Source organism: Myotis lucifugus, unplaced genomic scaffold (genome assembly GCF_000147115.1).
Source record: "Myotis lucifugus unplaced genomic scaffold, Myoluc2.0 scaffold_90, whole genome shotgun sequence".
NCBI lineage: Eukaryota > Metazoa > Chordata > Mammalia > Chiroptera > Vespertilionidae > Myotis > Myotis lucifugus.
The window spans coordinates 2248158-2273660 of record NW_005871138.1 but is presented as its reverse complement, the minus strand read 5'-3'; the positions used below and the strand labels follow the sequence as shown (position 1 = coordinate 2273660).

General features: G+C 46.8%; 1 protein-coding gene across 10 annotated transcripts in view; it reads right to left on the bottom strand.

Annotated features, from left to right (window-relative positions):
* ZMYND8 (zinc finger MYND-type containing 8) overlaps nucleotides 1-25503 on the bottom strand; it is a 111638-nt gene that overhangs the window by 34652 nt on the left and 51483 nt on the right. For 8 of the 10 annotated variants that reach the window (XM_023756169.1, XM_023756172.1, XM_023756175.1 and 5 more), the window contains 6 exons: nucleotides 24492-24579; nucleotides 21366-21421; nucleotides 18316-18393; nucleotides 17256-17371; nucleotides 11742-12223; nucleotides 3186-3326 (listed from right to left, as the gene is read on the bottom strand). In XM_023756169.1, the coding sequence (XP_023611937.1) occupies nucleotides 3186-3326; nucleotides 11742-12223; nucleotides 17256-17371; nucleotides 18316-18393; nucleotides 21366-21421; nucleotides 24492-24579 (961 nt within the window). Of the gene's footprint in view, nucleotides 1-3185; nucleotides 3327-11741; nucleotides 12224-14340; nucleotides 14419-16278; nucleotides 16348-17255; nucleotides 17372-18315; nucleotides 18394-21365; nucleotides 21422-24491; nucleotides 24580-25503 lie in introns of all 10 variants that reach the window. The other 2 variants (XM_023756170.1, XM_014458058.2) reach the window with 2 other exon arrangements.

Sequence of the window (25503 nt, the reverse complement as noted above, 5' to 3'; positions counted from 1 at the left end):
CCAGTAGCTATGAGAGTAATTAAGCAACCACGGACGACCCATGGGCTGGTTCTTCGTATTTTTAGTTGTATTTATTTGGCCCGAGTAGAGTTCTTTTTATTTTTGATGAAATCGACGTCACATTTTTAAAACTAGGAGAATTCACACAAAAATCAGGATTTCTGTTTTTCTGAAAACTCAGAATCTGACAACACAGGTTCAAGTGGTAGGAGCTGCTTCCTTTAAAAAGGCACCTCTTCCTCTGTGTGACCCCCCATTCCGAATCATCACTCTACCCCCAACCCCTTTCAAGGGCACATGAAAGTCAAAACAGGGCCGCATCTTGAAGCATTTCAGTTCCCGTATCCCGGTGAAGAGCTGCAGCTACACAGCAAAACAGGCCTGAGTCTGAAGGCCCAACTTCACCTGGACCCATGTGTGGCCCTGGGTAGGCAACTTCCCTTCTCTGGGCCTTCTGTGAAATGGGGCGAGTACCTGCCTTTGAGTAGTTTTCATCTGTAGAGAGTAAAATTCACGTTTTGGGGAATACAGTTCTGAGTTCTAACACTGGCAGAGATTTGTGGAACCACCACCACAAACAGAATGCAGGACAATTCCATCTGCCCCGACCCTCTGAGATCGCAGTCAAACCGTCCCCTACCCCCACCCCCGGCAATCATTGATCTGTTTGCCATCCCTGTAAGCTTGCCTTTCTCGGTGTAATTTTTTTAATTAAATATTTTGTTAGATGTAATAATGTCATCATTATCCCTGGCACTTCTGTCTGCTCCAAGTAGTCACACAGATGATAGACATAATGAAACACCATAAGCATTTATCCCCTCCCTGGGATCCTGGAAAAATACTTCGCATCCCCTTCCACTTTCCCATTTCTCAACCCACCCATGGCGCTTCTCACGGATCCCTCTCTGATCCTCTTTCCAGTAGGTGATTGGAACCCCAGCCCTAAAACGCCCACACCCCAAGGCTTCCGCTCCTGCTGACAAAATGAGGCCCGTGTCCCCCAGTGGGCAGGAGAGGCCTGGTCCCGCTGTGCCCGCCCACCCAAACGCAGGCAGGAAGCAGCCACGCACTCCCACGGTGGGTCAGGCCAAACAGGAAGTCCCCGTGTCACGAGGATGCCCACGGTCCGCCTGGGTTAAGGAAGGAGCTATTCTTGCCATGCATGGCTGGCAAAGAGGAAATGCGACCGTGAGAACACCTCCACACGGCAATTCTTTTCGGGGTGTGGAGGTGGGAGGAAGGCATGAGAAAGCAAACCACACTGCTGAGGAGGTGACTATTCCCCAAGGCAGCAAACGGGTCGCCTGTTTGTTCAAGTGAGCGATTCCCACCAGTGAATCTGAACTGGAGCCCCTACATCCCCCCGACTGGTCAGTCACATCTGGGTGGCCCTGACGGTGACCGGGTGCACAGGGCACTGGCCTCCATGGAGCACAGGCTTGACCCGGCCCTGCCGCCACCTTCGGGCTCTGCCATCCTGACACCAGAAGCCACCTCTTCAGACCCCAGTTTCTCCATCCGAAAGGGCACTGCAGGAGAAGGTGAACCCGGAAGGCACCGACCACCGCAGGCTCTATAGTCACGCTGGAGCACCCTCCGAAAGCTGTTCCCGAGGCCTCCGGGACCACACACACAGGGCGGCTTGCTCCTGTCCACTGCTCCTGTTGCCCTCCTGCTGACCTGTCTCCATGGTCGTGTCCCAGGGCCCCCACCCGCCCTTTATGCCCTAGGCCAGGGTCTTCATCTCAGCACTACCGCCACTGGGATGAGATCATTCCCTGCTGGGGGGTTGGGGTGTGGGGGCAGGCTTCCTGGGCAGCGTAGGCTGTATAACAGCGTCCCTGATCTGCAATCACTAAATCGCTCAATGCCAGTAGCAGGCACCCCCTGCCCAGCTCTGTGAGAACCACTGCTCTAGCCCACCCCGCGTATAATCAAGATTCTCCGAATGACACCTCCTGCCTCGACCTGGCCTCAGGGCACCAAACATACAAACCTAAAACTGAACCCTTGGCTCCTATTTCTCCTGCCACATCCAATCTGTCAACACAGTTACTGGCACAGCCCAGTAATTCCTGGCTGTGGCGGCCTACTATCCACTGTAGGGTGGTCAACAGCACCTTGGCTTCTACCCACCAGAGGCCAGCAGCACCCCCCACCCCCAGGGGTGACAACCAGAAATGTCTCCAGACCCTGGAAGTAGCCCTTAGGGGAGGGAGGAACTGCCGGGTTTGCGAACAGCAGAATGGGCTGGTCTACGCAGCAGCCAAGAGTCCTTCTGAACTCCTCAGTCAGTTCACATCCTGCACTGCTCAATCCAGGGTCCTCAGGCCCCGTGCTCTCTAACCTCACCTCCTAACCTCCCGTCAGCCACGGGACACCACCTGGGCCTCCTTGCCCCTCCTCTCACACACGAAGCTCATCCTTACCCTCGGGCCTGTAACGTTCTTGTTCCTTCTGGAATGTTCTTCCTCCTGGTCCTGGCACGACTGGTTTTTCCTGTCATGCAACTCCCCCCTTCAAATAGGCCTTCCCTAACCCTTCCACCCCCTGAACCACTGCCTCTTCTCCCCACCTCCACCCCGCCCATCTCTCTCCTTATCATATCAACACATTTTCCTTCCGGAATGAACTGTCCTGTTTATCCACCTTGATGATTCTCTGTCCCGTTCTAGAATCCAAGCTTCCTCCCCGCACTCTGCCCCATGCCAACGCCGTACCCCATGCTAACACCTTACACAGCACATGACAGACGCTCAGTAAAAACTAGGAAACGGTGGAATGAATCAGGAAGTTAGGTAATTAACATTTCCAATGCCAATTTCTGCTAAAGACTTTGACCTAAGAATATACTGCACATAGAAAAGGTAAATACTGATTCGTAATACTCGATATGCGCGCGCACACACACATATAACTTCAAGTGTATATATTTACATGTGAGAACTGGGTGACCATGGTCAAGGGCAAGTACGGCTGTAAACACTGGCCTAAGGTACTTCAACAGCCCCCAGGAAACCCCCACTTGTCCCTTTTATTGACCAATCTTCATGTTCCTCTACTTTACCTTTTACACGGTTTACTCAGCGAGTTCAGAGTTCAAGAACCACACCAAAGAGGGCATCACAACCTGCAAAAATATGCAGGTGCCCCAGCAAGAGACTCCAAAAATCCCCACTGACCCAGGTTAAGGTTCAGGATGCTTCCGGTGGTGGCCGTCTTGTCTGCTTTCGTCGTGATTGGCGTGGACGCTTGAGGAGAGAAAGGTTTCGGGCTGCCGGATAAACTCCCCGCTTGGCCCGTCTTCATGGAGGCCGGCGACGCTGAAAAGATAAGGCACTTGTTAAAGGACAGAGTCACGAAGAAATAAACAAATCAGACTTGTAGGTAGGTGTGGGGTGGGCCAGAGCGGAGAAACTGTATTTGATTCCAGCAGGGCACCAGAGCAGGGGGCAGTGGGCAGGGCCGGCCACTGGTTTCAAAGCGAAGGACTTCCTCCCCATGTTAAACCATTTCGGCCACACAGGAAGGAGGCCTCCCAGTTATTCTATTAGACACAAAGCTCTAAGACAAATCGGCTAAGCTGCCACTGAAATTGGTTTGGCCCATTCATGGGTGTGAAAAATCTCAAAATAAATAGCAATTTAAAGCAGAGACCAGAGCCAGGCTTGCAGATGGCATGTCACCCGTTTGTGGGAGACGCAGGGGTGGGCCTCACAGCTACCGCACCTGCCAAAGGCCAACTGGACCCCTCAGGAGAGCTCGGGACTCCCACGTCACAGGGGCAATGCTGACGGGAGCTAAATGCAGCCCCGATGGAGTGATGAGACACTGATCAACTACCCTCCTTTACGTGGGTGGGTGCCTCCATTTCCTCACCTGCCAAATGGGCACGCTCAGAGTGAGCGTCAGTAACGGATACACCAATGCACCTGAGGTCACCTCATCTCCAGCGCCAGGACCTGCCAACGCTGCACTGAACGTAAGACAGTGGGAGAGACTCTAGATGCAGAGAAATGGATGGACTCAGGCATGGACTGGAAGCCACACTGAGTGCATGTCCCAGCTCTGCGCGACTTGCTGTGTGACTTTGGGTACGTTACCTTGTCTCTGAATCTCCTCTCCTGGCAGCAGCCAAGAGGAATACTAACAACACCTACAAAGGGAGGGTGAAAGTCCCTACACTCATCAAGTTGTAAGGACCAAGTCAGTCATCTGGACAGCTGTCTGGCATCTGTTAAGTACTACCCTGTGCATCGCCTGCTCTTAGTGTAGTAGTAGTTTCTATTTCCCCTTCACCTCTGGGGCTTCGGTTTCAATCATCCAAACCCGCAGTTCTCCTCCAGGGCACACAGGGCAGTGTCTGCCGATGTTTTTAGTTGTCAGACCAGGAGACAAGGTGCTCCAGGCACCTCAGGAGGTAGAGACCAGGGATACGGCTAACATCCTACAGGATTCAGGACAGCGTCCCTGAAGAAGAACTATCTTGGCCCCAAATGCCAACAAGTGCTGAACTGATGCGCCCACACAGGGACCGCAGCTGTGTCTCTGGGACTCCTTCGCCTCCCCCGGAAATGAGGAGCAGAGGTGGGGAGCAGGTCACCTGGGCTGAGCGAGTGCTCAAGAAACATTCGAAACCATTGTGAGGACTCAGCTCATTTGAAGACTGAATTCAATCAGTTTTACTGTAAGAATGAACGAATACCTGGCCCCGCATTCTGCATTCTGAGGGCTGTTGTTATTACTGGTACTAACCCTGCTCCTCTCACCACTGCTAGGATAACAAGCGGAAATAAAGTGCTTGTTACCTAAACCAACAGGAATAAATGAAGTTAAAGACATTTTAAAAGATTTCAATATTTCCAATAAAACCTTTAGTGTTGGGATGTTTCTTTGGTTTTGTTTTTAAGTAATCCACTCACTTATGCGCCCCCCGCTTCCAAGAGATTTCCGGTGGCTGAAAGGATCGGTCGAATGCCCTCCCCACGAGGGCTGCAGACCAGGCTTTTCGAGTTGTGCTCTCTGACAGCCGTCGCCACCTTTCGGACCTCGCGGACCCCACGGACCCCACGGACCACCCGTTGGCGACCGACCACTGCTCTAAAACGAACGAACAAGCCGGCCTAGCAGAGAGGGGGCTCGCTTAGCACGCTGCCAAAGCGCTCCTGAGGACTGTGGGGAACTTTGCCAAGAAGCCTGACCCTAAAAGGAACAGGAACAAAATCCCACGCCAAGGTACTGTCACAAGAGACCTCCACCACGTAAATCCACAGTTCCCTGCCTAACAGGTTGAGTTAAAAATGTAAGGAGAGGCCAGGCAGCGGCCTAACGAAGCCCTGCCCCACTTGTGGTCATGCAGAGGATTTTAGCATCAACACAAGGTAAAGCCATGAGCTTTATAATTCTGTGTGGCCCTAGCCGGGCAGGTCAATGGGTTACAGCATCATACCAATATACCAAGGTTGCGGGTTCGATCCCTGCTCAGGGCACATACAAGCAATCAATGGATTCATAAATACATGGACCAATAATCAATGCTTCTCTCCCTTCCTCTCTCTCTCTAAAATCAATCAATATAATTCTGTGTGTGTGTGTGTGTGTGTGCATGCATAGGTGCAAGTGTGTAGTAAAAAATAAATAAATAACTGGAACAAGCCTTTAATTTCACAGACATATAAAGTTTCCTTTGATAATAAAGTTCCAGTCTTGGGGTTTAAGAAACACGTTTTTTAAAAATACATTTTTTATTGATTCCAGAGAGGAAGGAAGAGGAAGATAGAAACATCAATGGTGAGAGAGAATCATTGATTGGCTGCCTCCTGCACGCCCCCTCCTGGGGATTGAGCCCACAACCTGGGCATGTGCCACTGACCGGAATCCAACCCAGGACCCTTTAGTCTGCAGGCTGATGCTCTATCCACTGAGCCAAACTGGCTAGGGCAAAAAACAACTTTTAAGTGTTTTTTTAAACAGAGCACTTGAACCCGGCCAAGTATAAGGGTGATGGGAGAACACTGGTTTCCATGGAGACAAGCATGCTTCACTCTCCACTCGGCAGTGGAGGGTAGGCCCATCTAGGTATCTAGAACCGCTTGCTTCATGCCATTGACAGAGGGGCAGTGCCTGAGTCACTTAGCAACCCACAGGTCCCTGAAAGCTAGCCCTGAAAAAGCCAGAGCCGATGTCCACCCCTGAGTGCCACCTGCCCGATTTGTGACAGACCTTGTACCTGCCCCAACCCCTTTCAGTTAATGCTACACACACTCACCAGGCTGCCCAAGGCCGTTCCAATTCCTCCTGCCTCAACTTAGCCAACTTTTCAGCCAGGCCTCTGCACGCCACTTCCAAACTATACCGCCAACCCCTCCACTGACTGCCATTTCCACTGCTATCACCCCAGTCCAGGCATTCCCAACAGGGGCAATATGCCCTCAAGGGGCAAAGAGTAGTTCTTAGAAGATGAAAAAAACCTTACACTTTATGTATAAAGTAGAGAAATCATGCAGCAAACAGATAGACAATCCCTGTACATTTCATGAAGGTCCGCTCCCAGGTACGCAATCAAACCCTTGTACACAAATGTTCAGAGCAACATAGTTCGCAAGAGCCCAAAGGTGGCAACAACCCGAATGCCCATCAACACACTGTGGTACAGCCACGATGGGACGTTCCTGGGCCACAACAAGGAATGCCAAGCTGATGCATGCTGCAACGGGAATGGCCTTCAAAATCTTTGAAAATGTACGCTAACACAGAAAAACGTAAATAAAGAAAAAGTACCACAATCGTATGACTCCAGTGAAGATGAATAGATAGGCTCTTGAAAGTTATTCTGGTTTTGTATGAGGCCATCTAGAGAAACATGTTAAATACTAGGCTGGCCAAAATGCCTACAACATTGGACATCAGAAAGTTAGCAAGGATGTAGATAACAAATCGGTGTATCCATTTAAAACATCTGCATTCACATTACTTCATAAAACCAAGGAGTATCTCCCAAAATTCAGTTCTGACCCCCAACACTTGTCACATTCACGTACAATCTATATACTACTGACAATTAGAACTATATACACTAACATAGAAAGAAGCCAAAGAAATATCGCGAAGTTGAAAGAAGCAAAAAGCTTAGTATGATCCCATTCTACCACAAAATAATTATCATCATCAATGTGATGATATACATTAAACATACCTGAAGGAACAGCCAATTCCTAATAGTTACCATCTCTTAGGGTACAAAGATGTGCTATTAGATATATAATATTATGTTCAAGAAAAAAGTGAGACAAAATTAAATAAATATTGAAGAGTTTCAAAGATTAATGTGAAGCCATGAGAATTTTGTCAGAGCTAAAATTCGGAAATGTGGTGCATTAGATCAGTAGTTCTCAATGGGGAGTGGAGGGGTGACTGTGCCCCCAGGGACATGTGGCAATGTCTGGAGGCATTTGGGGGGTTCTAATTGTGGACAGGGTGTGCTGCTGGCATCTCATGGGTAGGAACCAGGGATGCTGCTAAGCAACCTACAGGGTGCAGGACAGTCCCACAACAGTGTCATCCGGCCCAAACTGTCAACAGTGCCAAGACTGAGAAACCCTGTTTGGAATCACTCTAGGCATTTTCACAAGCAGAAAGACATTGGGAAATGCTCATTCCAATTAAGCTTTGAAAGAGATGCCAATCCTTTTATAAAGCCATAAATACTGCCCAAAGGAGAAACGATTAGCCTTTGAAGTCACCAATAACTTAATAAGATTTTATACTTTGATGTGCAATTTACGAGTGTGGGCTAAAGCACATCATCTATTGTCTGCATTGACAAAATCGTAGCCTGTGCTAAGTGCTGTTCTGACTACATGAAACGGGAGTCTTAGAATTGAGTTAGAAAAAAAGGCCCTTCCCTCCCGCGCACCCCAGCCCTCCAGGTGGGGTGAGGGTGAAGGAGGGACTGATTCGTGCTAAATTTCCTCTGCTTATAAAACCTCGTCAACAACCTATGTGTTCACAAGTCCTGGCGGTGTGCACGGATGAGCCACACGGCAGAACATCACGGGACGGTCCTACGACAGGACAGAAATGCTGTGTTGAAGGGTCATTTACTAGCATGAAAAAGCATTCAGAACACAGGTTAAGTTACAAAAAAAACTCCAACAGTCTACACCAGACATTGCAAACAGGTGATGCATACATCAAGTAGTGCACGGATGTGTGTGACCTAGCATGTTGTTGTTGTTCTTGTTGTTTTTAAATGAGCCAATATATCAGTGGGTAGAGCGTGGGCCTGCGGACTGAAGGGTCCCAGGTTCGATTCCGGTCAAGGGCATGTGCCTGGGTTGCGGGCACATCCCCAGTAGGAGATGTGCAGGAGGCAGCTGATCGATGTTTCTCTCTCATCGATGTTTCTGACTTTCTATCTCTCTCCCTTCCTCTCTGTAAAAAATCAATAAAATATATTTTTTTAAAAAAATAAATAAATAAATAAATGAGCCAATATATAAAAGTCTGGGTAGTTTGCATTTAAAAAAATATTTGAAACTTCTCTTGAACAACCAGAAATCTGGCAACACTCAGCCCCCATTCCCACGTGGCTCTAACCAGGAGGAGGAAAAGGCCCCAATGCCCTTTAGGAAAAAGGGATGGCTCAGAATATCACGTATCGGGTTGTAGACACTGCACTGCTTTGGGGAGAGCTGCACACACAAGCACACGTGTGTACGTGTAATGCGTCATGATAAGGTGTATTTCTGCTTCAGTTCACCCCAGTCCCTACCACTTCCCAGCCTCTCATTTCTACACCAGCCTGACCTCTGGATGTATTTGAGTTTCCAAAGTAATAGTATGACGTGAACCAACATGGAGAGAGTCCTGGAAACTAGCTAAGGGCTGACTGTGGTAGGTGGTATCGTCTGTGACTTCCGTCTTCGTAAATAACAGTTGTTTTATAAAAATATATTGATTCCACAATATAAAGGAGTTTATGAACATGTTTTTCCTTCTCCTTAAGCAGTAACCATATAGAGCTATAAGACCAAAGGACCTTTAGCTCACAGGCCCCCGGATTCTCATCCTAAAACATATTAACGACTTAAATTGGGATCCCACAAGCAAATATTGACAAAGGCATCAATTCTGGCCATGAGGTCTAAAGAAAGGGGGAAGCAAAATAAATAAATAAATAAATAAAATCACTGAGAATATAAACCACTTTGACCATTAAGACAATGGGATTCCAGTAGAAGGCTTTTGGCCGCACAAAGTGCTTCTCAAAAATCCAGTTCTAAGGTCACAGACACATGATTCTGAGCTCAATCCACACACCCTCTCCCCTCGCAAAAAAGAAGGGTTTCTAAATTCTCATACAAGTTTTATTTAACAATTTATTTCAATTTTATGTTGCTGCTTAAAATTTTTTCATTGCTGTAACTATATGGTTTTTCTGTTCCTATGGCACTTTTTTTTTTACACAATTTTGGATAAATCAGTCTTGTCTGACTATGGGAACATTTCAGTAACTAGTCCACTTCTTCCAATAAATGCTCTTGTCACTGCAAACAGCAGAGGGCAGTAGAGTGCAATGAAAAGAAAACCAGACTAGCCATTTCTAGAGTCAGGATGGGGCGCCGGGACCTCGGCACCTCCCCCGCACTCTCCTAGGGACCTCAACTTGCCTTCTGTAAAACGGGGAGACTGAATCAGCTTCTCTTAGTCTATACAACAGAGGTTGGCAAACCAAGCTACGGGCCAGATCCAGCATACCACCTGCTCTTGTATGGCCTGCAAGCTAAGAAGGTTTTTACCATTTTTATATGGTTGGGGCAGTGGGGTGGAGGGGAAATCAAAAGGATTAATAGTTCACTAAGCATACAAATTATATGAAAGTCACACTTTAGTGTCACAGCCACCTACTGTCTATGGCTGGGTTAGTAACGATGACCGTGTTGAATAGTTACACGGTTGTGACAGAGACTCACTAAGCCTAACATATTTTCTGTCGGGCTCCTTACAGAAAAGGGGGCAATTTGTAAGATGAAAACAATTTTGAGTATCACCTTCTCTCCCTGAACTTCTCACTGGCTGTACAACTCAGGATCAGCCAAATGCCCCAAGCCCACACCAGCAAGGGGATCGCAGTTTGGGAGAAGGACTTTAAAGTCTGCTAACGCAGGACCTAAAACGCTACGCAAATGATCGGGAATTTTGCCAGGACTTCTGATGTCATTTCGACCTCTGTACCACCCAAGGGAAGAAAGACGCTACAGTCAACACATTGAAACTGTTTTTTCTGAAATACGGTGCAGGAGAACGGAGAGTGGGTTCATGGCCCTACAGGTGTGATATGACAAGTTATGTATTCATTTCGTGTATTTTAGGAAAAAATACAACAAGCAATGTAAACACGTGAGTGTATACATTTTATCCAGCTTAGGATGAAGCTACGTTGGAGGTTTCATATTTAAGAATGTAATAAAAGAGGTGGTCTAGAACGTGGCAAAAATCATGGCAATGAAAGTTCAGGCAACAGCGACTCTTCCCGGAGGTTAAAACACTTTCTCAAAAGCGAGCTCTCCCTGGGAACCAGCGGGGGGCGGGGAGGGGGGGGGGCGGCGCGGTATGTAATTATGCACCGTGTTCTGTTAACTGGGCTTAAGTGGAATCGTGTCGTGGAATAAGAGGAAGCTTTTAAGGACTCTGGTCAGAAACTAAAGGGCAAAAGGGAAGTTTTTTTCGGAAACTATGTCAACACAAGTTACTGTGTCCTAGAACAAAGGCATCTGATCAGCAGCCATAAGAAATAATATGGTCATCAATATCTTTGAAGCATTTCCTACTCCAGGCACTGTTCTAAGCCTCTGTGTATTTTGATACATTTAATCCTTATAAGATCCTACGAGGCAGATCCTATTCCTATCACGACGTTACAGATGCGGAGACGAAGGCATAAGAGCTCAGGGACCCTGACTAATGCCACACAGGGAGGAGGGGCCGAACTGGAATCTGAGACCAGCATCCTCCTTCTGAACCCCTCAGCTACAGCAAGTCTCAAAACGCAAGGCAGCTGTTAAACCAGGTGACCTCGGAGGCGTGGACAGTCCTTGGGAAAGAGGAGTACTGCTTACCTTGCATGTTTCTCTGATGTTTAGGCCTTAAATGATGTAAGTGCATGGGTTTGACAGAAACATGTTTCAATTAAAATAAAATTCTTGAGAAAGAAAAACCGTTACGGGAAGTTGCTGTGATTAATCTAAGGGGCATTTGAGCTGATCCCGGAAGGATTTCTAACCATCTCTGCCCACTTCTAGGAATGACCTGCAAGCTGGCCTGCTGGGAGTGCTTTTGTCATTTTTTGGTCCCCAACAGCAAGGATCCAGCTTCGTCACTCATCCCACTAGAACAGCGGTTCTCAACCTGTGGGTCGCGACCCCTTTGGGGGCCGAACAACCTTTTCACAGGGGTCGCCTAAGACCATCGGAACACATATATAATTACATATTGTTTTTGTGATTAATCACTATGCTTTAATTATGTTCAATTTGTAACAATGAAATTGGGGGTCACCACAACATGAGGAACTGTATTAAAGGGTCTCGGAATCAGGAAGGTTGAGAACCACTGCACTAGAATGAAACCCCACAAGGCTCCCCGTGGTTCTGCGAAGTGGTCAGCTTTGGCCCACCAGGTGTGGAAGCTGTGGAAATCCCGGGGGCCTTCTCCACCCTCTCCCGCCCGGTGCTGACCTGTGCTCTTGTCCAGGAAGTCCATGGACTCCTCGCTTGCGCTGAAGTGGCTGGACATGGCCTTCTTGTCGGGGTCCTGCTCCACGTCGGAGCCCGTGTGCACGGACGAGTTTGTACTCATGGGGGAGCGCGGCATGTCCGACAAGGAGATCCTGCGGCCGGTGCCCCCGCTCAGCATGGGCTTGCTCATCAGGATCTTGGGGGACGCCGTCATGTCAAAGTTGAGCTTGACCTTCTCCTGCTTGTCTATCTTGGCGGCACCAGCGCTCGGGTTGCTGGGGTCGAGCAGCATTTGGTACTGGCTGTTGGGCGTGTAGGGTGTCCTGAACGGAGAGTAATTAAAAACCCCAAACTTCCTGCGAATGTTCTCCACATAAACCTCCATCTCCTGCATTGCACTGTTGAAGATGCTTTTAGTCTTTTTCACAGAAAAAGGAATTTCTTTAGACATGAGGTAGCAATTATTTATTGGAACCCAGGCTCTAGGAGGGCAAGAGAGAGAGAGATTTTAAGTCGACTTTGGTCATTTCCAAGATTTTTATGTAACTTTTTAAAAACCTTTACTTCGTTGTGGTTAAGAACATTTAACAGGAGTTCTACCGCCTTAACCAACGTGTAAGTGTACAACACAGAATTGCTGGCTATAGGCACAAGGTTGTACAGCAAGCAGATCTCTAGAGCGTATTCATAGTGTGTAACTGAAACTTTATGCCCATTGACTAGTAATTCCCCATTTGCCCACCCCTAGCCCCTGGCAACCATGATGCCACCGATTCTATGAATCTGACATAGATTCCTCATATAAAAATGGAATCATGCCGTGTTTGTCCTTATATGATTGGCTTATTTCATTTAGCATGTTGTCCTCCAGTTTCAGCCATGTTGTGGCATAATTTTTAAGGCTGAATAGTCTTCCACTATGTATACATACAACATTTCCCTTATTCATTCATCAGTCAATGCAACATTCAGGTCGGTTTCAGAATTGTTTTTTTCCTGAACACAAACCCAATTAGCCTAGTATTCTTGCCAAGATTCGTAAAGGCACATTCCTTTTCTTTTATAAATGACTTGGTTTGAATGGTTAATAAACAATCCACTTAACACACGTTATGTCATCAGGACTGAACGTGAACATGAACTTAACAAAAACATTAAAAGCCTCAATAGACTTAGACATTTTAATCCATAAAAAAAAAAATAATAATGCCCCTTTGGCTTTGGGTTGGTAGAGAATAAGAAGACAGTCACTGCATCCTAGACCACACCTCCCAAGAGAAAATTACTCCCCGAGCTCACTATTTTGCACTCAAACAATGAAAAGTTTTCTCTTTTAAAATTGGGATTCTCTGGGGGAAGGGAGTGGGGGGGGGGTGTCAATTGGGGGAAAAGAGACATATGTAATACTTTAAACAATAAAAAAAATGAATTTAAAAACCGGGGTTCTCCATGGAGCAAGGAGGGAACGTTGGAAAGCCATAACCCTAAAAGGAGGTACATGGCTTTGAACGTGAGATAGTTCGCATGAAAAATAACGAGAAACCAGCCCCTCACTTAGCCTTCAGGTGTGTGCCCTCCGCTTCCCAGGCGGGTTCCACCTCCCTACCGTCAACACCCCACACCCCCGTGGGCTCTGCAGAGACTTCATGGGAACATGAGCTGCTTTCCTGGAATCAGTGACCCGAGTGACATCAGCAGGAGATGGGCACACAACCCCCCTGCCCTGGGGAAGGCAGAGCTGACACAGAAACATCCAAGCTGTAACTTGGGTCACATTTTATTCCCCAACCTCAACCATTTGCAGCTGGGAATCTGGTGGGAGTGAGCTTTCCAAGGAGGCCTCCTGGCTTTCACAGACCATCAACCCAAGCCTGGTATCACGCTGTAGGAAGCCAAGTCAACTGTGGGGAGGAATTAAACTCACGGCCAGTCTGATGCAAATACCATCCCCGAGTGCTATCAGAAGTGCCCCTCTAAGAGTCAGCCCCACACTACCGAGCCTCCCAAGGCTTCAAAGAGAAACAAAACAGGAACTTCTACTATGTTCTACCCAAATTTTAATGGTTGGCATCTCGTTCCTATTTTTAAAAGAAAAAGCAGCCCAGGGGAAATACAGCATGTGCATGGGGCAGAATTCAGGGCACAGGCTGCCTGTTTGCAACGCTTGGCGGTGCTAGATTGCCACACCCACTAAACCTGACCACCCCTACAATATCTGCTCTCAGAGCGCTGGAAATGACAGCTTCTCGTCCATCCCAGCTCACTGCTGCTTCCATGCTGAGACCTGAGGAACCACACCTGCAAGTCAGGCAGAATGACCTAGACTCCAAGCATTACCACTGGTGGGCAAGGGTCTGGACCAGGCGGGACAGACCTGCGGAGTGGTCAGGCTCCCAGGGCTGTCTGCAGACAAGGGACTCCCCGTCCCTGAGCCAGCCTCAGCGCTGCCATCAGTAAAACAGAGGAGGAGCCCCAAGCTGGAGGGGTACTAAGGGGAGCAAACAGAATGCCCCAGTCCCGGCACCACCAGGAGCTGGTCAGCCAGTCGGTCACTGGGACCGAGTTTCCCGCACACTGTCATCTGGTATTAGGGCCTTACCTGTTTCTTCCCAGGTTCTTAAGTGCCTTCAATGAAGTTGCTTGGCAAGTGATTTCTGGAAAATGACTGTTTCTGTTCCTTTAAGCAGGCCCAGGAGATATTTAAAGGAAAATTAGATTTGCTTAACAATACAACAGCCTGTGGGGGCAATGTTGTGAGGCCACAGCTGAGGTTCTTCCTAGCTCTGGGCCTCAGTTTTCTTACCAGCGAAATGGGGATAAAAGCAACTTTTATAGAAAGCACTTAAAGCAGTGCCTGCTGCATAGTTGGCCCTCAGTTAATGCCACCTCTGCAGGAATTTAATAAGATATTTTCTATATTTTTACATAATACTGTGTGTCTGAAAAAAAATCAAAATATATTTTAATAATTTTTTAAAATAGCATTTAAAGTTGTGTGTTTGGTTTTTTTAAAGTATATTTTAACTGGTTTTAGAGAGAGAGGAAGGGAGAGGGAGAGAGAGATAAAAACATCGATGAGAGAGAAACATCAACATCGATGGGCTGCCTCCTGCACACCCTGTACTGGGGAACGAGCCCAAAACCTGGGCATGTGCCCTGACCAGGAATGGAACCAGCAACCTCTTGGTGCATGAGCTGATGCTCAACCGCTGAGCAAAACCGGCCGGGTGAAATGAAAATATTTTAAAGGACAAAAGGCACGTGATGAGACACTTGAGAACATGCCTTGATTGGCAGAAGAGCCTCCCCCGGCTCCAGGATTCATTACCCTGACGGTGACCAGGTAACAGTCTGTAATATTTCTATTCTGCTGTCTTGGCCCATTTCACTGACACCTGTCCAGGCTCACATTTTGGCTCTACATCCCCGAAAGCAAACTCCCGGTAAAAGGGACAGCATGCTACCCGCCTTGCAGCCTCCCTGCAGTCTCCCCGTCCTGTTCCTGGGTCTGATAAGAGCCAGCTGTGGACAAAGTGGCCCCATTATGCTTTAAAGGCATCACCTCAGGGGAGGGAGGGGTGCTCATCCTTGAAGGAGTGGCTTCCCCCACCGCAGTCAGGGACTCCCTGCCCAAGGCTAACTGACACATTCCTACAAGGCCAGCATATGGCCACTCCGCCACTGTGCGTGTCCAAACACCTTGCCCAATGCATGTTCCTCACCGAAAATGAGCCCAACAGCTCAGCATATTCCCTCTGAGGGGACAGAGGACACCAAGGGAGCTCAAGAAAATCTAATCAGATTTGTGCTGCTGTCTTTTAAAAAAACAGCCTCTAGAGCCAGCAAAGTTCATGCCCCTAAGCCACCTTCAAGGGGCGTCCATGCAGAGTGGCTCAGCGGACAGCAGATCCCAGGGGTCTGGGAACACTTGGTGCATAGGGGCCTGTATCTTAAGTCTACCCAGATTACGTCACACTGGAGAACAAGAATAATCCCAAACCATCAAGGCGGTTAACACGTGGATGTTCTAAGGAAGAGGCAGGAAGGCCTGCAGCCTGCCACCAATGCCTTTCGCTCTTCAAATAGAAGCCAGACTCCTGACAACAGCCCATGTGATCCGGGGCCTGCCCAACCTCCGAACCCCACGTCTTATCAACCTCTCCTCCCTCATCCTGTTCCAACCACACCGTGCTCCTGGCTGCCCCCGAGCACAATGGGCCTTGGCCCTTCCGCGCCCGCGTCTCTGCTCTCTCTGGCCCCCTCTACCCAGATCTTCCCTGGGCCACACCGCCCCCGCCTGACCTGAGAGCATCGTACCTGTTTGTTTACTTGTGTATTATCAGTCTTCCCCGCTAGGATGCCACCCTCTTGATGGGCGGACACAGTGCTGTCTGCCTACCCAATCCTAAAGCCCCAGCATCCAGCACACAGCCTGGCCCACAGCAGGCACCAAATACATTTTTCTTTGAGTGAACAAATAAATGAATTTTTAAGAGAGTTCCAACAGAAACGGTCAAAATCAAATAAAGGGTAATACCTCCTATCAAACCCACGATCATCTCGGCTAACTTCCATTTCGCCTCCTGACACTGGACGGCCTGGGTTCCTAGTGAATGATTTTGTAGATTACTTTGGTATTCACTCTTTTCTTTGACTTGCAAGACGATAAGCAAAATTTAACAGAGAGGGGTATTGCAGATTCCGGTGTCGTACGAAATCATAAACCGCACAGTCTGTACATTCTGTGGCTGTGTGTAATAGTCAGCATGATGTCTTTTACATATTCTCCCCGACACACTCACACTTTTGTCAAGCGGCTCGGTGGGGCTTCCAAAGGGCTTTTGCCTTATTTAATCATAACTTAACTCGCTAAAGTAGAGCTAAGATATTAACTGCTGCTCATCTCCGTCCACCTGTGGTTCTCAGGCCCGCAGGGGGCTGTGCTCTAAAGGGAACTGCTAGTCACTGGAATAACTCCCTTCGCAGTGGGCGAGGGGAAGGCAGAAAGGCTGGGAGGGAGGGCTCACACCTGCCCAAACAGTCACCCCTTATCATTTCTCATTTAGCCTCAAAGAAAAGGGGGAGAGGGGGGAGGGCGCTACCCAGCACAGTGATAGGAGATCCATTTACTGGTAACCTGGGAAAATGCTTCTGATCACGGAGAGCATTATTTTGAAAACCAATTTGCACAACGGTTTGATTTACTCCAGGAAAAATAAAAATAAAAAGAACAGCAGTGTTTGAAATAACCATGGAACCTTATTCTGGTGCTGGTTTCATCAAGAAAAGCACGAAAGCAAGATTCTCTTCTCATGTACCTGAAAAGGCTGAAGCCCATGCATTATTCCCAGGGCCGACACAGCACAGAACAGGACTTTTAAACTACAAGATCCCCGGTGGGTATCATGACAATCAACAAAACGACAGCCATCCCGTCCGCTCCTCCTCGTACCCACTGACCGTATCAAAGGTTCAGCGCGAGCTACACGTTTGCAGCCCGTTTTTAACTCCCACCTGTCGTGTTGTCCGAAGAACCGGGCATCCACCTGCCCATCTTTATCCCTCAGAGCTTTGGCAGGCCAGAATGGGAACCCCTTCAGTTTTGCCCAGACCAAGGGATGTGGATTGCTCTAGGAAAAGAAAAACAAAATCCAGAGTCTGCATGTATTGGACAGCAAGAGACAGACATACAGCGTGGTGTGTGCGGATAAAGCGAAGCAGAGGGGACAGAGGCCACAAACTGGAAGAGAATTGTTCCAGACAGTCTCCCAGGTGGTGTTCCCTGGGCGGTGTGGCCAGTAGGCCTGGGCGAAGATGGGAACGGGGGTAAATGGTGAAACCAAGAACGGAGCACTGACAAAACGGGGCTTGAAAATTGGCTGTGCCGTGACTACCTGGGTGGCCCTGAGCAAGATCCCACCTTTCTGTGCAACTCAGAGACTGCAGCACTTACAGCCTCTGTTACGGTGGAGGATTAAACGTGGGGTGTATCTAGCATGGAATGAGGGGCAGTATTGGCCTCTTTTGTTCTTTATGGAGGGCTACTCAAACCCTTAACGATTCAGGTGTTAATCTCCAAGGGCAGGGAGAGACATAAACTGTGTTTTCACTGTTCACTTTACTTGCCCAATCTTGCCACCACCACCCCCACCCCCACCCAGCATACTCCACCGCGGCCAGCCCGCTCCAAAACTGCATTTCTCTACACAGAAGACCAGTTTGGTAAACGCAGAACCACAGGGAAACAAGGGTGATCTTTCTCCCCTGACTCCCCCACCACCGCCGCATTTGGGTGACCATGGACTTAATCCTCTTAAAATAGATTCGGAATGACACACTCATTTAACACTGTGTCACTATCTGCATCGCTTTGGCGAATCCCCGCTCTCTCGACAAGCAGCCGTAGAGGTTTCTCCTACCTGCGTTGCTTTCACTCTGCCATCACTTTTTCAGTAAAAACATTACTTAAAAACTTCACCCCAAGTTTGGTCGAGTAAGCCACCTAGCGAAAGCTGTCTCGGGTAGTCATCCAGGCACAGCGTTCATAAAATGAAGGGAAGGAACTCCAACTTACACAAGGCTCGCAAAACCAGTTATCGCGTTTTTGGCAAGCAGCTAAGTAACACTCTGGACATACTTCGATTTCATTCATCTGTAAAGCAGAAATAAGTTAGCATGCGGCATCCCAGGGGCCTAGGCTTCTAGGCCCTCGAGAAATGCAAGACGATGTTGGAAAATAACATTAGTTAAACAAAGTCACACAATAGGAACTATCTCTCACCAACCCCAACACTTCCACCAGCCCAAGCCACCACCATCTCTCCTGGAACATCTACCAGCTCCCACTCCCCACATAGAGTCAGCAGCCAGAGCCACCCTCTACAAACATAGATTTGACCTAATACCAGTGGTTCTTTACCAGGGAGGTTCAACACCTCCAGGAATTTGGGGGCAAGGGGAGGGAGGGAAGCGTGGTTTGCAAGGGGAGCTAAGAGGTACAGGACAGTCCCCACAACAAGGAAACCTTCAGCCTCAAATGTCAGTAGTGCCAACACTGAGAAACTAACAATGAAATCTAAACACCTGATCAGTTCCTTCAAGACCAGGTGTGGTCTGGCCTCGGCCCACCTGCCTCCACTGGCCATGCTCAGTGTCTATGCATCTCTACTCACACCATCCAGACAATTAGTTAATTCCGTGTTGCCCTATTTTACTGACAATCTAAAAATACTATTACTTCCTATCCCTCTTTTTCTTTTAAATTTTATGTTTTCCATAGAGTAGAAAACAAGAAGGGAGGGAGGGGGGGAGGGTGGGAGAGGGAGAGAGAGACTGAAGTGAGAGAGACACATGAATTACATCAATTGGTTGCTTCCCACACACACCCTGAGCCCCGACCATGGCTGGTTCCCACACACGCCCTGAGCCCCAACCATGGACCAGAAATCGAACCCCTGACCAAGGTGCGTGCCCTTGACCAGAAATCGAACCCCTGACCATTCGGTTTGCAGGCCAGTGCTCCAAACCCTAAAATATCATCATGTCTTAGGGCTCCTTCTCCCTCTGAAGAAGTGCGTTCCCCTAAAATATCATCGTGTCTTAGAACCAAGGGCCCTGGAGGCTCGCGTAATGGATCTGAATTCAGACTCCACTATTTCAGAGGAAAAAATGAGGACCCAAGAAATCAAGTAACATGGCCAAGGTCTCACTGCAGCGAAGCGGCAGGGCCAGGAGTTGAACCCAGGTAGTCGGGCTCCGAAACCCATGCACTTCACCATTGCCCCGTTAGTTGCTACATCTTCCTATCACCATGAGACTTACTTTTATCTCCATCCTGCAAGGTGCCTAATACATGGCAGCTGCTCAGGTAAGAATTAATTATTAATCTCTTAATTATAATTTGTGATTGTAACTAAAAATGAATGCCAGAGTATAATACCTTTCTACCCAGTCTACTTCTATTCTAATGGTACTGGGTGGAACAAAGTGGTAACACCATGTCCAGGACAGCCCTGGGTGTACCGCCAACAGGTGGATTAAAAAATGCCAGACAGAGCCCTGGAGGGGTGGCTTAGTTGGTTGGAGCATCATCCCATACACCAAAAAGTTTCATGTTCGATTCCCAGTCAGGGCATATACCTAGGTTGCTGGTTCGAATCCGTCAGGGCATGTACAGGGTGCAACCGATCAATGTTTCTCTCTCTCTCTCCCTCTCCCTTCCTTTCTCTCTAAAATAAATGAAAAATATCCTCAGGTGAAGATTTTTTTTTTTTTAATTTGCCTAAAAATGTCAGACAGGCCCTAGCTGATTTGGTCCAGTGGATACAGCGTCGGCCTAAGGACTGAAAGGTCCAGGGTTCGATTCCGGTTAAGGTCACATGCCAGGGGTTACAGGCTCGATTCCTAGTAAGGGGTGTGCAGGAGGCAGCCAATCGATGACTTTCTCTCTCTCATCATTGATGTTTCTATATCTCTCTCCCTCTCTCTTCCTCTCTGAAATCAATAAAAAATATATATATTTTTTTTTTTATAAAAGTCAGAGTATCCGGGTTCAATAAATTCCACCTGGGGGCACCCCGCCAATTAAAGGCCTTCACTCCCCTTATCCAAGGAAACAACTGAAAAACTCACCCACACAAATCTCCTAATCACCAATTAACAGTATCAAAAACAGTCCATGATCACTTCTCACCAGAGAAATGCAAACCAAAGGCACAGTGAGGTGCCACTGTCCTTACTGATCGCACTGGCGGCAAGCTGAGGTAAGTGTATTTTTCCTCATTGGAACTTCCAGTATTAGAAAGAGCACAGAGAAACGACCACGCTCATCCATCCCAGGTTGTCGTATAAGTTGCTACAGCTTTTCCAAAAGACAATCCGGAAATATCACCCTAAGTTACTGCCTTGGACCTGGTAGGTACATTTCCAACAATTATACTAAGGAAGTCATCAGAACAGCCATGAAAAAAACCTGTTCTCCCTGTGTGTTTAATCACCTGGGAAAACATTCAAACTACATGAAAAACGTAAACTATAAAACTCTTTCCATGTGAACATGTACACATGAACATATCCTACAGTATCCAGATTTTTTCCAAATGAATGAATAAACGGATGTACACAGACAGGGTGGAGGCCATTACATCGCCGTTTTTCACGCTTACGATGGGGGTCTAATAAAGAAACCGTTTCTGCCACCACCTCAGGGCGCACAGCCCAGGAGGCTGGTCAACCGCACCATCCAGCCTATTGGTATTTGCGAAAGGAACCGACTCTCCAGGCCACCGGGGCTGCTCTGTGATAAAGAGTCAGCACCTTTCCCCCAAATAATGCCAAACATCTTCTGCAGGAAGATTGAAAAGGACCTGACTCAATGCCAGACTGTGGGTGAAGAAATTATGAACCATCTCCTTTAGATGATGGCTAAGGTGCGGGTGCTCTACAACATATGGGGGTCCCCTCCTAGTTGCTTTTACTTTCCCTTAAAGAGAGAGGGAGCTGTCTGGGCCTAAACAAATTCTAAAGCCACTCTGGCTACCCACTGGGAGATCCTGCACATGCAAACTTCAGCCACCCCATCCTCACTCTGGACATGTTTAAAACATGACAGTGGGAAACACATACCTCATGCTCACAGATTTTGATGACTATTTTCGCTATTTGCGTCAATTTGTGATTTCCTAAGGGAATAAGAAAATTGGGTTAATTCAAATGGAAACATGTTGATGCCCAGCCCTGGGATTTTATTTCCACTAACAACCTTTTAACTTGCTTTCCCCCACGATGAAACTTTTAAAGGCTAAAAACCAGGAGGTTCTGGCTTCTAATACCCGTCAAATTGTGTGTAGTCTCCCATGACTGTCAGCCAGTCTTTGTGCCTTGATGTCAGCTTTTCTGAAATTGAGCAATTTGTGGCGTTTCCCTACAAGTCATGGATTCATATTTAAGGATGCTTTTACAGTCCGGCCGGCGTGGCTCAGTGGTTGAGTATCGACCTATGAACCAGGACACGGTTCAATTCCCGATCAGGGCATGTGCCTGGGTTGTGGGCTCGATCCCCAGTGTGGGGCATGCAGGAGGCAGCCAATCAATGATTCTCTCTCATCACTGATGTTTCTATCTCTCCCTCCCTCTCCCTTCCTCTCTGAAATCAATAAAAAATATTTTTTAAAAGTAAAGATGCTTTTTTACATTTTAAAGGCTTAAGTTAGTGGAAAGGAGTCCTCCTCTACCCACTGTCCCAGACTCCAACCCAAGAAGAGTACGAGGGAAAAAGACACTGAATTACGTAGCTCTGGTGCACCCAGCACCTGAAAATACATTTTGTTGTTAACCCCTCAAGAAGCCATAATATAGGGAGCAGGTAGGAATATTCCCATTTCATTACTGAGCTAGCCAAGGCTCAGGAGTCATCACTAGCCCACTTAGCTAGTGAGTTAAAGATCTGGCCCCAGGATTCTAAATACCTTACCTTTGCACTAAACCAGAGGACAAGATGGTTAGCAATCCATGTTTTCTTCAAATGTTACTCTATTTTCAGAAATTGTATGTTTGCTGGCAAAAAGATTTCACACACACATAAGCACCTAGATTTCTGGCTTGCCTTGAAAACTCAGGGGACCTGATAACTCTGTCCAACAACCATGGAGTGTCCAGTGGCAGCCCCGCCAGACCAGGTAGGAACCTCACCAGAAGAGGTAGGCAACCCCACAGTATCCTGCTCTCCCCACAGTCAGTGCCTAACCCTGGCTGTGCCGATGTGTTTCGCTCACCAGTCCTCATTCACTTATTTATACGTTTGAGCTTATAATCTTTATCTAATTCTCAATGCCCAGTGACTCTCTTCCCTCCCTACACCCCAACCTGCTACTGAGCAAAACATGTGCTGTAAGTAAACATCTACCATTCATGCGTCTTTTCTTAAACGTTACCTAAAAGTCTACGCTAGACCCAAGGGCAGTGATGGCGAACCTATGACACGCGTGTCAGAGGTGACACGCGAACTCATTTTGTTGGTTGATTTTTCTTTGTTAAATGGCATTTAAATATATAAAATAAATATCAAAAATATAAGTCTTTGTTTTACTATGGTTGCAGATATCAAAAAATTTCTATATGTGACACGGCACCAGAGTTAAGTTAGGGTTTTTCAAAATGCTGACACGCCGAGCTCAAAAGGTTCGCCATCACTGCCCAAGGGTATGCAGGGAACAAGACGTGGTGCCTGGCCTTAAAGAGCTTACATCCTGGTAAGCAACTCAAACAAATAAAAACAGTACCATCCAGAAAGGGTAAGAAATGCTGCCGCAGGGAAGGGCAGGTACTGTGGCAGCCCTTAACAATAACATATGATATGGTCTAGTTCACCAGGGAAAGCTCTTCAGAGAACTGAGAAACTGAGACAAGAGAATAAGAAAAAGCCAACAGGAAAAAGAGGTAAAGTCTGTTCCAGCAGGGAACAAGACCTGGGGGCGAGAGAAACAGGATCGGGCAGGACACTGAAAGATCTGCTGGCCAGAGGTAAACAGAGAGGATTGTGGGAGAGAAGTTGAGACCATAAGATGCCAAGAGGAGATTTTTCTGTCGAGAAGGCTCGATCCTCTAAATCTACAACAACACAACTGACAAAACAACTGACAAAACTTTATTCAGAATATAAAGCTCTCCTACAACTCAATAATAAAACACAAAAATCCTATTTTTTAAAGGAGCAAAAGATTTTAAAAGGTAGTTTACCAAAAGATATACAAATGACTTATAAGCACAAAAAAAACACCTCAATAACATGAGTCCTTACAGGAAGACAAATTAAAACCACTATGACATAATATTTCATACCTTCAAGAATGGCTAAAATTAAAAAGACTGACTAACAATACCAAGTGTTGACAAGAATATGAAGTAACTAAGGCTCATATACACTGTTAGAAGTAGTGCAAAATGACATACCACTTTGCAAAAACAGCTTGGCAAAAAACGCTTATAAACTCAAATACAAGCCTATTCTGTGATCTAGAATACCCCTTCTAGGTTTTTACCCAAGAGAAATGAAAACATATGTCCACACAAAGACGTGGACAAGAATGCTCACAGCAACTTTGTTCCTAACAACCAAAAGCTGAAAATAACACAAATACCCATCAACAACAAGGTGAATGAATAAATTCTATGTTGATAAAACAAACAAACACAGCAATAAAAAAAAATGAACCACTGACACACACAACATGGGTGAATCCCAAAAATCTTATGCTGCATTCAAGTAGCCAGACACAAAAGAGTGCAATGCAATCTCTATGACTCCATTTACAAGAAATTCTACAATATGCAAAACTAACCTACAGTGACAGAGAACAGAACAGTAGGCCGGATTTACTGGAAAGGGCAAAGAGGGAATATAATAGGATGATGAAAAAATTCTACAGCTTATTTGGGGTTGTGGTTACACATATGTCAAATCCATAGAATATATACGTAAAATCTGTACCTTTTATCTTATGTAATTATTCCTCCATTACAATGAAGTTTTTAAAAAGGACAGGCAGCAGCATTACACAGCCAGTTTGGATGTCAACTCATACTTCAAATACACAGTCACCGGCCCCCTATTCACAAATATTAGCAATCCCTACACAAGTATTTGAAGGTATTGGCCCTGATGCAAGAAAAGAGCCTGATTTTTATGAAGAGTGGAAGAAGGGGCAACACACACAGCATACTCTCTTTTACAGGCATCGTCTACGCACTCACCCCCATTATAAATGATGCAGTTGTGCAAAATCCACTTGGCATCAGCCAGGAAGGCTTCTGTGCAGCCATACATTTTCTTCTTAGCGTTCTGCAGAGACAAGCCAGAGCATAATCACCACCGAGTCTACACAAGCCACAGCCAGTAGCACCTGCGCCCCCACATAATTTCCTTAGCAGTCATTTGCCAAATTAATTAATGCTTTTATCCATTTCCCAAGATGCTATTGTAGTGGAGATCTATAACTCCATAAAAACGCATCCACTGAATTTATCACACTAACCTGAATTTTCTCATTTTACAGCAGCTTATTCCAATGGAACAGGACATAACATATACTTATGCATTTGTTATTATTTGTAATAGTCTCCCATAAGCCTCATGATTGAGAACTCGATGAAGCAGTCATTATCATCCCCATTTTACAGACAGGTGGGCCGAGGTATGGGAATGTTAAGGAACGTATGCAGAGTTCCAAAGCTATTAATTTATGAAGCTAGAATGCCAACCCTGCCTTTTTTGAATGCCTGCTTTTTGGAATACCATGAGGATGTGTGCAATTTTCCAAAAGCAGGTTGGATTAACTGTTTAGGGATCATCAGTGCACATATGCTTTCCCCTCATTCATGCTTTCTTGACCCAGATTTTGGTGTCAACAATTTGAAAATCAACACAGGATGTTGTGCACAATCTAACGGTTTACAAGTGTCCTTTCCAGCATGGAGATTTAGCATGAATTTTAAAAACACCTCCAGGCATTGAAGAAACACCCTTATCAGTAAAAGAAGTCAAGTTCTATGAAGCCATAAATGCACTGCTAATGTGAACGTTTCCCAGACACTTAATTTTCTCTTCTGCCCTCCTGCTGCTCTCATTAGCACCTCCGAGAGAAGAGAAGAGGTAAGGCTCAAATCCATCAAATTGCTAATTCTTAGAAGCTATGACTTTTTCAGGTGAAGAATCGCAAGCAGAAGTAATATTTGGAGCTTATCCGTGGACTGCAACACTCCATTG